This window comes from Oratosquilla oratoria, chromosome 4 (genome assembly GCF_046742065.1).
Source record: "Oratosquilla oratoria isolate Oo_2021 chromosome 4, ASM4674206v1, whole genome shotgun sequence".
In the NCBI taxonomy this organism is placed as follows: Eukaryota; Metazoa; Arthropoda; class Malacostraca; order Stomatopoda; family Squillidae; genus Oratosquilla; species Oratosquilla oratoria.
The window spans coordinates 88565174-88577673 of record NC_134780.1 but is presented as its reverse complement, the minus strand read 5'-3'; the positions used below and the strand labels follow the sequence as shown (position 1 = coordinate 88577673).

At 46.0% G+C, this 12500-nt stretch overlaps 1 protein-coding gene across 2 annotated transcripts in view; it reads right to left on the bottom strand.

The window, feature by feature from the left end:
- LOC143025027 (uncharacterized) overlaps positions 1–12500 on the bottom strand; it is a 311509-nt gene that overhangs the window by 146018 nt on the left and 152991 nt on the right. For both annotated transcript variants that reach the window (XM_076184638.1, XM_076184637.1), the window contains exons 2-3: positions 9628–10449; positions 7357–7672 (exon numbers count right to left, since the gene is read on the bottom strand). In XM_076184638.1, coding sequence (XP_076040753.1) covers positions 7357–7672; positions 9628–10442 — 1131 coding nt within the window. In that variant the 5' untranslated portion in view covers positions 10443–10449. The remainder of the gene's footprint in view (positions 1–7356; positions 7673–9627; positions 10450–12500) is intronic.

Sequence of the window (12500 nt, the reverse complement as noted above, 5' to 3'; positions counted from 1 at the left end):
GAAAACACATTGTCCAGTCAAACGACCTAATTCATGAATGCTAAACGACCCAAGGCCCTAGAATAAAAATGTCAACCGTATTCTCTGTCACCACACGGCCGTTTGGTATTACGGTATAATTTTCCGGACCCCAAATTTTTGTTTAAGAATACCGTTTATAACAGTCTTTCCCCATCGCTTGAGGTCCCCAGAGTGAATGTCACAGAATCTCCATCGGAGGACTTTAACAGCCTTCCCCATCAATCAGTCCCCCCTCTGCCCATGATATCAACTACCGTATCACGACACAGTGATCGGGTGGGGTTGTCGAGGGCTCTCTGAGAATGTAAAGAAAGGGGATGGGCAAAGGGGAGGGCGGGCGGTGGAGAAAGAAGAGCGTCACCCGAAGAGAAGACTCGAGGCAAAGGGAGCATATGAGCATTTGCAGAAGTGTGCAAAAATGGTGCGAGAGAGGTGTATTATGGGTAATGGATATTTGCCTTACTGGTCATGGGATGGTGGGAGGGAGGCGGAGGGGGAGGGGGAGGAGGGGTTAGTGTGTGTGTGGGGACCCGAGTATGGGCTAGAGAAAGGTGGAAGGGGAACCGGGGTATCCCGTCAACGTGCAGGTGGTCAGCGTTGTGTTGAGACAGGGTCCTCGACAATAGCTCGCAGACGACGCAAGGGGAACAACCGGTGTCACGTCTCGAACCTGAAGGGAGACCAGTGACAATTGGTCTCAGACAGAGGGAGGGGGGGAGGGGGGGAGGGGAGAGAAGGGGGAGGAGGAGCCCGAGAGATGGGTGGGGAGGGACAAGGAAGATGACTTTTTTCGGCGAAGTTGAAAACATGATGGATGGTACGTACCGATTGTGTTCTCGGGTACGACGCCTTTGTAGAAATTCTCACGCTAACGCGTTCCCCCGCGCACACGCACACACACACACACAAGCACACACACACATAAACACACACACACACACACACAAGCACAAACACACACACACATACACACACACACACACACACACATACACACTACATATATATATATATATATATATAGACAAACACGCTCACACACACACACACACACACACATGTATATATATATATATATATATATATATACATATATATATATATATATATATATATATATATATATATATATATATATATATATATTGTTTGTGTCATTTATATATATATTAGCCATGTGTTCAGATCAGGTTATGAACCATTATAGAAAGAAGTATTCATATATTTCTTCATGTTTGCATGTATGCATAATAAGCATTTTCGAGAATCCTCGGAAACGTGAGTCGAGTTTCAAAATGCCGACCAAGCATCAGAATACGAGAAAATAATTAGGTAATCCAACCCAGCAATAGATAAGCAGTTTTCTTATTAAGACGTTTCGTGTTAAGATCTCACATTGACATTTCAATCCACCAAAAAATTTGAAAGCAGTTCGACCGAGGCTCGCCCCCCCCCTCCCCCCTTCCTCCTCCTCCCCCCTTCCCCCCACTTCTCCCCCCTAACGTGAGTATAGTCGTATCATACTTCTGAGTATAATACTCCAGACGAACACACCTAAGTACCATCCAGGGGGCGCAAAAGAATCGTGGGATCTGATTAATTAACGAAGAAGACTTTGGGTAAAATGTGAAGGCCAGATTGTGATATCAGTGAAGAGGAGGAAGCCGACCAAGCATTACCATGGAATCGTACGATTGTAGCCGGGACGCTATCACCAAGGATCCCCACTTGGCGTTTAAGTAGTCAACTCAAGTAAAGGACAGGAGCTACAGCAATAGCAACATGAGCATTGGTGACGATAGGGACAAGAAAGGCAGAGGGATGAAAGAGAGACAGAGAGAGGGAAAGGGGAAGGGAAGAGAGGAAAAAGAGGAAGGATGGAGAGAGGGAGAAGGGAGAAGAAAACAGGGAGGTTGAAGGCTGGGAGGAAGAGAACGAGGGAGAGAATGGGAGAAATAAGGGAGAGAGAGGAAGGGAAGAGGATGGAAATGAATGTGTGTGTGTGTGTGTGTGTGTGTGTGTGTGTGTGTGTGTGTGTGTGTGTGTGTGTGTGTGTGTGTGTGTGTGTGTGTGTGTGTGTGTGTGTGTGTGTGTATTCACCTTGGTCTTTGGATCACGTGTTGGACTCGTGGTCGACAGCTATTTCCCTCCCGGAAGAGAGCTCAGAGCTCGTATGACCGATCTATGGGTAATGCTATGACCTTTCACACACACACACACACACACCCAACGAGAGTCAGAGTAACGACCCGAAGCGCAGCGATACCGAAATAATTTCGGCCCTGGGCAGGATTCGAACTGGGTACTGCGAGCACCACCGTACTTCCCAGTCCAGCGCTCTACCAGCCGCGCCACCGAGTCGTGCGCGTTCTGAAGAGAAGAAAAAAGACGGCGAAGAAAGGGAAGTGGAGGAGAAAAAAGAATCAAAGGAGGAACGAGAGGCCACAGAGGAAGAAGCTGTCACACAATGTCCACTTTGTCTGACTGTGAATACAGACAAAGAGATCTAGAATGATAAAGTAAAGATTCATTTTCTTGAGGAATTAAATTCTTCTCGTACCATAGAGAAATGAAGTAGATTTTGGGGGGTGAGGTGGTAATGGTTCTATTCTTGAGAAAGGATACCAAACATTGATATACAAAGCCAAAATCTCCTCCTAAAGTTAAATGAAATAGTTTAGTTTCATATCAAAGAGAAATGAAGTAGATTTTGGTGTGTGCGTGTGTGTGTGTGTGTGTGTGTGTGTGTGTGTGTGTGTGTGTGTGTGTGTGTGTGTGTGTGTGTGTGTGTGTGTGTGTGTGTGTGTGTGTGTGTGTGTGTGTGTGTGTGTGTGTGTGTGTGTGTGTGTGTGTGTGTGTGTGTGTGTGTGTGTGTGTGTGTGTGTGTTGAGAGGTGATAATGGGTTCATTCCTGAGAAAGGATATCAAACATTGATATACAAAGCCAAACTCTCCTCCTGAAGTTAAATATAATAGTTTAGCGCATTTAAAAATAAATAAATAAATAATTAATAATCTGTATAGCGAGCCACCGGACTTAAGAAATCTTAACATGGCTAATATCCATTGAAAAGGATTATTTTGTCCATACTACAATTTCTAATTTGACTTCTTCCGCGCTTTCGTTATCAAAGACCCTAGACATCATTCTAGAAGACTGGCTCGGTGAGTATTGACAATTTCCTCAGAGGCTTGTCAACAAGGAAAAATGAAAATTGGAATATCATAAGGTTATCTTGAAGAGGAGAGAGGTGCGCGTAGTGGAAGCTCTCAGAATGGAAGAAGACGTAATCCTTAGCAAGGAAGACGGTGAGGGGAGGCGCATTTCACTGACAAAGAACGGGAGGAAACATTTTCGAAAAAGAAAATGCCTCTCGGGCTGTGCAAGAAAATGGGAATGTGGAGGCGGAGGTGGAAGTGGGTGAGGATAAAGTGGTGGTGGAGGAGGTGGAGGACGAGGGAGGAAAAAAAGAACAGGAAGAAGTAGAAGTAGAGGTAGAAGACGATGAAGTGGAAGAGGAAGAGGAGGCAGAAAAATAAGAATAAAAGGAATAAACAGCGAAAGCAGTGAAGCGGATGAGGATAAGGAGGTGGTGAAGGAGGTGGAGGACGAGGGAGGGAAAAAAAGAAGAGGAAGAGAAAAAGTAGAAGTAGAAGACGATGAAGTGGAAGAGGAAGAGGAGGCAAAAGAAGAAGAATCAAAAGAATAAACAGTGAAATGGATAGAACAGAAGCTGCAGAATTAGGAGATACAGAAGGAAAAATAACAAGAGATGTGTGACAAAGTCATCAAAAGTTCAGGTGGACAACGAACCTGAGCCAGAACAACGCAAGTTCGTGAAGACTCCCCCCCCCCCACGAGATCAGCCCCTCTTTGAGGCCTCACCACGGCCGAAGAAAAACACTCGAGGTCTTCCTGAGCTTGTCCTTCAAGATGGAACCTGAATAATCGACCGAAGAGCTAAGTAAGACACTCTCGAGGTTGTCCTCCTCCTCCTCCTCCTCCTCCTCCTCTTCTTCTTCTTCTTCTTCTTCCTCTTCTTCGGGAGACCCAAGCTAGTGCCTGTTGTATGCCGTGGAGAAGAAGAGACATTTAGGGAAGAAAGGTTTGTGGGCATATGGTCTGGAAGACGTGGCGAGTTTAAATGGTGATGCTTACTATACTAAGCCGAGGAATTTCGTAATAGGTTCCATTCATTTCAATACCATCCAAGAACAAGAAGATTAACATGCTTATTCTCCCTCTTCATTGGACACTGTCACAATGTTTATAAGAATTATGTGTATGCATATATATATATATATATATATATATATATATATATATATATATGTATATATATATGTATATATACATACATATATATGTGTATATAATATGTGTGTGTGTGTGTGTGTGTGTGTGTGTGTGTGTGTGTGTGTGTGTGTGTGTGTGTGTGTGTGTGTGTGTGTGTGTGTGTGTGTGTGTGTGTGTGTATATAGATATTTATGTACCTACAGTATCCTGTGTACATTCTAATACGTACATCCAAAATACTTTCTCCAAAACCCAAACATTTCAATTTTACCTTTTCCGAGGAATTCAGGTCGGAGTGACTGTCATACACGAGTATTATGTGAATCCTTTGTGTTGCAGTGAATCCGAGAAAGACTGGAGGTCCTTAATTCAACCTTTAAAGCCCAGAGTCCTCTGGTGGTGGAGAGCCGCGAGATGAGAGCGTCCGACAATGCGGCCGGCCCAGGTTTCCGGCCCCCAACACGAGTGTTGTTTTGGTCCCCGACCACACTCTCCACGGCGTAAAGGAAGAACGAAGAGGTACGGGGCCAGCCGGCCGAAAAAAAGTGGAGGAAGAAGGAGAAGAAGAACGAGGACACACTGGAGGGACGGTGGTGAGGATCTTGAGGAGGAGGAGGAGGTGGGAGAAGAGGAGGTGGATGCAGAGGGAGGATATGGAGGTGAACTATGTCAAAGGGTAATAACAGACAATGCGTCTTGTGCGGTTCATGTTGATTTATGCATGGATTTCATGAGAGATTAGTAAGGAAGTATTTCTTAGCCAAAAGGAAAAAGAAGCTAAGAAATCTGAAAAAGCTGTGTGTGTGTGTGTGTGTGTGTGTGTGTGTGTGTGTGTGTGTGTGTGTGTGTGTGTGTGTGTGTGTGTGTGTGTGTGTGTGTGTGTGTGTGTGTGTGTGTGTGTGTGTGTGTGTGTGCGTGTGTGCGCGCGTGTATGTGTGTGTGTATGTGCGATCTTTGAAAGTGGAGAGATGATTATATGATTGGGTAAACTAATATAAAGAAATAAGTGGGGAAGGAGGAGGGGAGGAAAAGACCGCAGTGACTGAGTGCCCAGGGGTATTTAAATGGTAAACACGTGACCTTGCAGAACCAAGTATGCATTCCTTTACGAGCTTAACGAATGAATCGACAAATTATTCCTTTTTCTTATCGCATTCTCAGAGCGTATTGCGGTGGACCATTAAAAAACGATCAATGAAAGGGATTTATTTGTATTCCCATGTGTGTCAATAAATCTAGATATATATGAGGATGTATAGGGAAAGAGGGAAGTTGTGTTTAGTATTGAGTTGTTTCTCCTAGGATGAGGTCTGCGAGAACGTGTACACAGAGGAGACGGAATGGTTTATGTGATGTCGCCGTGGTTGTTCAACTTTTATATGAATAAAATCTTAAGGAAGTATGAGAGGAGGTAGAAAGGGGAAAATATGTCATCCAAACCAGACGACACACCAGCGTACTATGTGGTCCTATATAAACATGTACACATACATTAGGTTTAAGGGGCTATGCATATGTCTGTGTGTCTGTATACATATATATATATATGTGTGTGCGTGTGTGTGTGTGTGTGTGTGTGTTTGTGCATGTGGTTTAGTTTTTATGTACCTATACACATTCATGCATAATCATGCATACATAAACCAATTGCATACCTGTCTTTGTGGAATACTTTAACAAACCCTAGTGTTATACAAAGTTTCCACAAAAATGTCGCAATATGCTTCTGAACACAACAACCACTAAGTTCCACCACCCGCCCGTACAACACAAGGACACCATCAACTCAATGGACGGAAACGAGTAAGATACTAAGGTTTTGGTTGAAATAATGAGCTACAAGAATTCTCATCCAAAACTCCTTTTTCTCCCCAGCCTCCCCCCATTTTCTGTGCCTTTTCTCCCACCCTTGTCCCGCGTCCCCCTCGTCCTCATCGTTGATGGTACTGAGTAGGACGTTGAAGGCCGAGCACTAAGAACAATAAGAAGTGGCGCCTTACTTTAACATGAACACTTGGGAGGTAGAAGCTTCTTTAGCTTGAGGACCACACCAAACTTAAACACAAACAACCAAAAAAGAACCTCTCCTCTTCTCATTCCTAAGTGGTACACCGAATTAGAATATAAGACAAAAAAAAGCGAGAGAGAACTTAAGAAAGATGAGAAAATAAAGGGATAAGAGGGGATAAATCTGGAAGGGCAGGAAGAGTGGTAGAGAGAGGAGACTCATGAGGAGATTTGGCTATTTTGTGTGATAAGTCACAGGAATATTAGGAACCTTAATGAGGGACACAAGGAACGTGAACAAGTGCAGCTTCTCGTGCCTTCGGGGTTTTGAGCACCGAGCGAGTGTCCAGGCGTCTCGCCGCGGGTGTTTCCGTGTGGGACGTATTTTCTTCCAACTATAGCCTATAACCCTTTCAATTTTGAATCGAGAATACAGAAATTTCTAATATTTGGAACAAAAACGCCTTACGAATATCTGGAAATGCTTCTGATATCCGTAATTTTGATACCCGAACTACTTCCTCCTAATACTGAAGAATTCGTAATTGTATTGCTTCCCAATAGAGAAACATGTGTATCAAATATAAATGTTACGAATGTATTCTATCATTCCTAAGCTCTATCAGTCATAACATTGAGATAGTTATGTGATATGCTTGAGTATATTATTTCTATATATGTTTAATGGCTAGTTTTACATTTATGCAACAATGGTCATTTATCTATTTAGTTTCCTCCAGATTTGTTTGCAAGACGATGCTATTAGTTCGGAAACGGAATATTTTTTGCCCAAAGAAATGGTCATATAGTTCAATCTATCGATAATAAAGATAGCTCAAGTAAATTCGCAACAAAAATACATAAATGATTTCATATAACTGGAAAGTTTGTATTCGAAGGATATCAAAACACTGAAGGCGTGTCTATGGGCTTAAAGACAACTCCACGGACGTTCTCCAAGAGACGAGGGTTCTCGAAGACCCCCGACGTTCCCTTCCAGAAGAAGACAAGAAAAGTCACCGGGTACTCACCTTCTCGTGCGGCGTTTCCTGCTGCTGTCGGATCGAGTCTCGAAGTTTCTGCAACTGCGCGATAATTTCGGTGATTCGCTTTTCTTGGGATCGAAGTGCCTCTGGGTCTGCGCCCACCAGCTGTCCGAGCGAGGCTAGAGAGTCCATCCCCGGGTTGGGGACGCACATCGAGGGAGCCACCGAAGTCGGTGGGTGCTGCTGCTGAGGCACGCCTGTGTCCACGAGACCTCCCGAAGACGTGACGGCAGCGGCTGCGGCCATCGCGGCTTGCGAGGCTCGGACCTCCGCTTCCTTCATGTGAGCCTCCAACATAGATCTGGAAAGGATGAAAGTGATTACTTTAAGTGTCAGCGGTCGTGTCCATGGTTCGCTTAAGGGACAGCATACTTTCACAAGAGTCTCCCGAAAACAAAAATTGTAGGTAGTTAATGGGTGACTGACGATTTCATTTAGGATTGTAAGTGATCATCGGGAACTTATGGAACAGTACTGCATAAGTATGAAGTGTAAGGGAATACAAATAGAGAACCCCTCGTGTAGTCTTCGTGAACAGGGAGAAGCTCCCAAGTAAGCTGAGGAACCAGGGACCAAGGAGGTCACATGGATTGACTGTTATCATGTTGACATAAAAAGAGCATACTACTCAGATCAAATGGTTTGGAAAACAAGAGTTGTTTTTCATGATTCATCAGGAGGAGAGGAGAGGGAGAACGGGTGAGATCGGGAAGAGAGAGTGGAGTAGGAAGAGAAGGAGGAGAGGGAGGGAGAGATAGAAAAAGAGAAAGAGAGGGTGGCAAAGGGGGAGAGAGAGAGGGTGTAGAGGGAAGGGGAGAGAGGGGAGAGAGCCATTAGAGGGAGGGAAGACAGCGGGTAGAGAAAGGGTAGACAGCGGGTAGAGGGAGGGGAGGGGTGAGAGGGGAAAAAGGAAGGAGAGAGAAGTGGTACAGGAAGGGTAGAGAGAGAGAGAGAGAGAGAGAGAGAGAGAGAGAGAGAGAGAGAGAGAGAGAGAGAGAGAGAGAGAGAGAGAGAGAGAGAGAGAGAGGAAGAGAGAGAGGAAAAGAGAGAGAAAGAGAGAGAGAGAGAGAGAGAGAGAGAGAGCGGGGGGATGGGGGGTTGCAGAGAGAGAAGATGGTGGAGAAAGAGAACGAGAGGTCCCAATGATATATAAAATAAGATTTACTTGATACTCAACTGGCTGCCAGCCGCCACAACAACCACCCTTCTGTCTCCACGGAGGGAGAAAGATGTACTAAACTTTTCTGTGCTTGTTCTCTCCTCGTGATTATATTTCTTCATTGACGATGATGAAAAAAAGGATAAAAGAAGCGGCTGACAGAAGAACGTGAAGGATAAGGCGAGGGCGAGTGATGTGCATTTGGTGGCAGCGGTGGGAAGAGGAGGACGCTGAGGAGGGCGTCGAGTGCTGAGACGAAGACCCTCTTTTGGCGCTGAATCGTTCAGGTGCATGAGAAATACTCGCCCTGTCCATTACAACCTCCCCCCCTCTTCCCCCCCCCCTCCCACTCATCTCCCCACGAAAAGGGGGGGATGATTAGGCGCACATTCACTAGAAATGCACAACGACATACCTCAAGCATGAAGAAAAATGCTAAACTACTTATATATACATAATTCTGTTATTCAGGTCTTTTTCGTACACCTTTTATATTGAAATTCCAAAGACTCGTGTATTTTCAACCCTCCCACAAAAGAACATGTCAAGCACTAATTTTACGAGCTAATTTTTGATCGTCAGTTCTTGCTCTAGTATTTTGTCAATTGTGGCAGTCTCTCTTCAGGAGTATGTTCGAAACTCCACAAGCAGCGTCGACAACAGCGTCCATGATGGCACTTTTGGCCCAACCAGGTACTTTTCACTCACTCGTACAAAAATCGTACTCGCATACTTTTTCGCAATGTCGAACCCGCGCGTCGCCTAAGTCTTCCATGGCGGGGTTGTGAAATGAAACTATATTGTGCATTTCACAACAGTTGTGAAGCCATACCATGATACCGCTTCTTCTTAAACTATCGTTGAACCACCCCCCCTTAAAAAACGAATTAATTAATAGATAAATAAATAATTAAAAGTTAAAACGGCGCTATTGCAAAACGAGTTCAAAGTTGGCGTACTCAAGTAGTCCTCGGAAATCCCTTGCACTGCGATTCAGTTGTATAAAGTCATTGAACGGCTGAGTTGCCGCAGAGAAGTCCAAGAGCCTTGAAAGACAACTTGAGGAAAAGAGAAAAAAAGGGCAGTGTGCGACTTACCTGTCAAACTTCATCTTCTCCTCCTCTGTTATAGCGCTGTGGCTCATTTTCGAGGTGAGGCGTTTCAGGACATCATCCATGCTCTTCTTGCCTTGGTTGGCGAAGGGATGAAGGGACAGAGGACCCCCACCCCCACCGCCGCCCCCGCCCCCGCCTCCGCGCTCCAGGTCTGTAATGGGCGACAGGGAAGCGCGGCTGGCTTCCAGATGATGGTGATGAAGTGCTTGTTGCTGTTGCTGCTGTTGTTGTTGCTGTTGCTGTTGCTGTTGGTGTTGCTGCTGTTGCTGCTGTTGTTGTTGCTGTTGATGGTGGTGCTGTTGCTGCTGTTGATGATGATGAAGTTGCTGTTGTTGCTGTTGCTGCTGTTGGTGATGCCGCAAAGCGGCCGCTTCTTGGATGATTCTGGCTTGCTCCTGCTGAAGTCTGGCTTCGTTCAGTCTGGCTTGGAAGAAAGGGTTGTTGAAGTGCGGGAAATGGTGCGCGAAGTCCGCAGCGGCCGCGGCCGTCGCCGATCCTCCAGGATCCGAATCGGCGGAACCTTGACGTCTGGACCGCTTGGCGGCGGCCTCCGAAGTGTCCGCTACGGCCTCAGCCTCCGCCCATCGAGGACGACTCGGGCTGTGATTGTTCTGGTCGGGCTCGGCTTCTGCATCGCCACAGTAGTTGTATTCCGACGTCCCGACGGAGTTCTCGTCGAAGCCGGTAGTCGAGATCAAAGGTTGTGAGTCTTCCCCTTCGCCCATGACTTCGTTGGTGTCGTTGCCGCTGAAGGAATCCAGGACTTTGGAGGGGAGCGACTTTCGCTTCGAGGACATGGTCAAACTGTGGAGGAAAGAAACAGGGCAATTAGATACTCTGCGTTTTGTAAAGAACGAGAACATAAATATATATGTAAGCATGTACATACATGTATACATACATACATAAATACACACACACACACACACACACAGACACACACACACACACATACATATATATATATATATATATATATATATATATATATATAATGTGTGTGCGTGTGTGTGTGTGTGTGTGTGTGTGTGTGTGTGTGTGTGTGTGTGTGTGTGTGTGTGTGTGTGTGTGTGTGTGTGTGTGTGTGTGTGTGTGTGTGTGTGTGTGTGTGTGTGTGTGTGTGTGTGTGTGTGTGTGTGTGTGCGCGCGCGCGGGCATGTATGTGAGAACGTGTTTTATACGCGTATGCGTGTTTGCGTGTGTGCACTGCACGCGCGCAGTGCACAAGATAACATAACACGAAACTGACATATACAGCCTTTACAGGTCATCGCTACGCTGCCGTTAGGAGCGCCGGGGTCGTCTGCGGAACCTTTCACTGTTACGCTTCAGCCGAAGACACCCGAACACTTGACGCAGTGGCTACGTCCTCGGAAGACAAAATAACTATCACTTGTGCTCGCCCTCAAAGCTCGGTCAATCTCGCTCACCTCCTCCTCCTCCTCCTCCTCCTCCTCCTCCTCCTCCTCCTCCTCCTCCTCCTCCACCTCCTCCTTCTCCTCCTCCTCCTCTTCCTCTTCTTCCTCCTTCTCCTCCTCCTCCTTCTCTTCCTCTTCCTCTTTTTCCTCCATCTCTCCTCCCACTTCTCCTCCTCTTCTTCCTCTTCCTCCTCTTCGCTCCCCCTTCTATTCCTCCTCCTCCATCTTCCACTCCCCTTCTTCCCCCCCACCTCCTATTTCTACCCCTCCTCCTTCTCCTCTTCCTCTCCTTCCTCCTCCTCTTCCTCCTCCTCCATATCTTCCACACTTCCTCTGACTTGCATCTCATTTCATTCGGTTTCTTCCTCAGATTCACTTTTAAACAAGTGACGCCTCTCACATTCTCACTTTCACTCACTCTCTCACGTCCTCATCTCCTCCCCACGCAGCCATACCCACCTCACTTTTTTTGCTCACAACATTTTTGTCCTGCCCGTAGAGTTTCTCTTACCGTATGTACGCTACTGGTACCTTTTACTAGTTCAGTATATCTATATAAACACGTTTACTCCGTCCCAATCATTTTTATACACTGACAAAACCATATGCGCGCTCGCGCCCAAATACACACACGCACACGCACGCACGCACGCACACACACACACACACACACACACACACACACACACACACACACACACACACACACACACACACACACACCTCGTGGCGCAATTGGTAGAGTTCTCGCCTGCCACTACGGCAGTCCGGGTTCGACTCCCGCCCAAGGCTGAAATAATTTCAGTATCCCTGCGCTTCGAGTCGTTACTCCAACTCTCGTGGGCGGGGAGTTGTGTGTGTGTGTGGGTGTAAGGTCACAGCATTACCCATAGATCGGTCATAGACGACCCCTGAGCTCTCTTCCGGGAGGGAAATAGCTGTCGATCACGAGTGCAACACGTGACCCAAGATCATGGTGAATCTCTCACACACACACACACACACACACACACACACACACACACACACACACACACACACACACACACACACACACACACACACACACACACACACACACACACACATATTGTCCATTGCTTTTAACTTCAATATTATTTGGCTAATGTGTTGCCCCTTGCCATTTTCAGTATATATCGTCACATTCTTTTATATTTAGTCCTCATTTCGTTCCTACTCTTTCCTCTGAATCGAACGCTTTTATATGCGTCAGCTGTTTATTTCTGTTTCTATCTTTCCTCTCGCGTCTTCCTCTTTTCCGTATTCTACGTCGTTCGACAGAGGCCCTAGGGCCGCCCAGGGAGCTTTAGGTACCGATAGCTTGCCTAACGTCATTAAGGAAATGGCAACACGGAGAGTGACGTCATCGAGGAAATGGCTTCGCTGGTTATGACGTAATTTTCTACGTTTTCACCA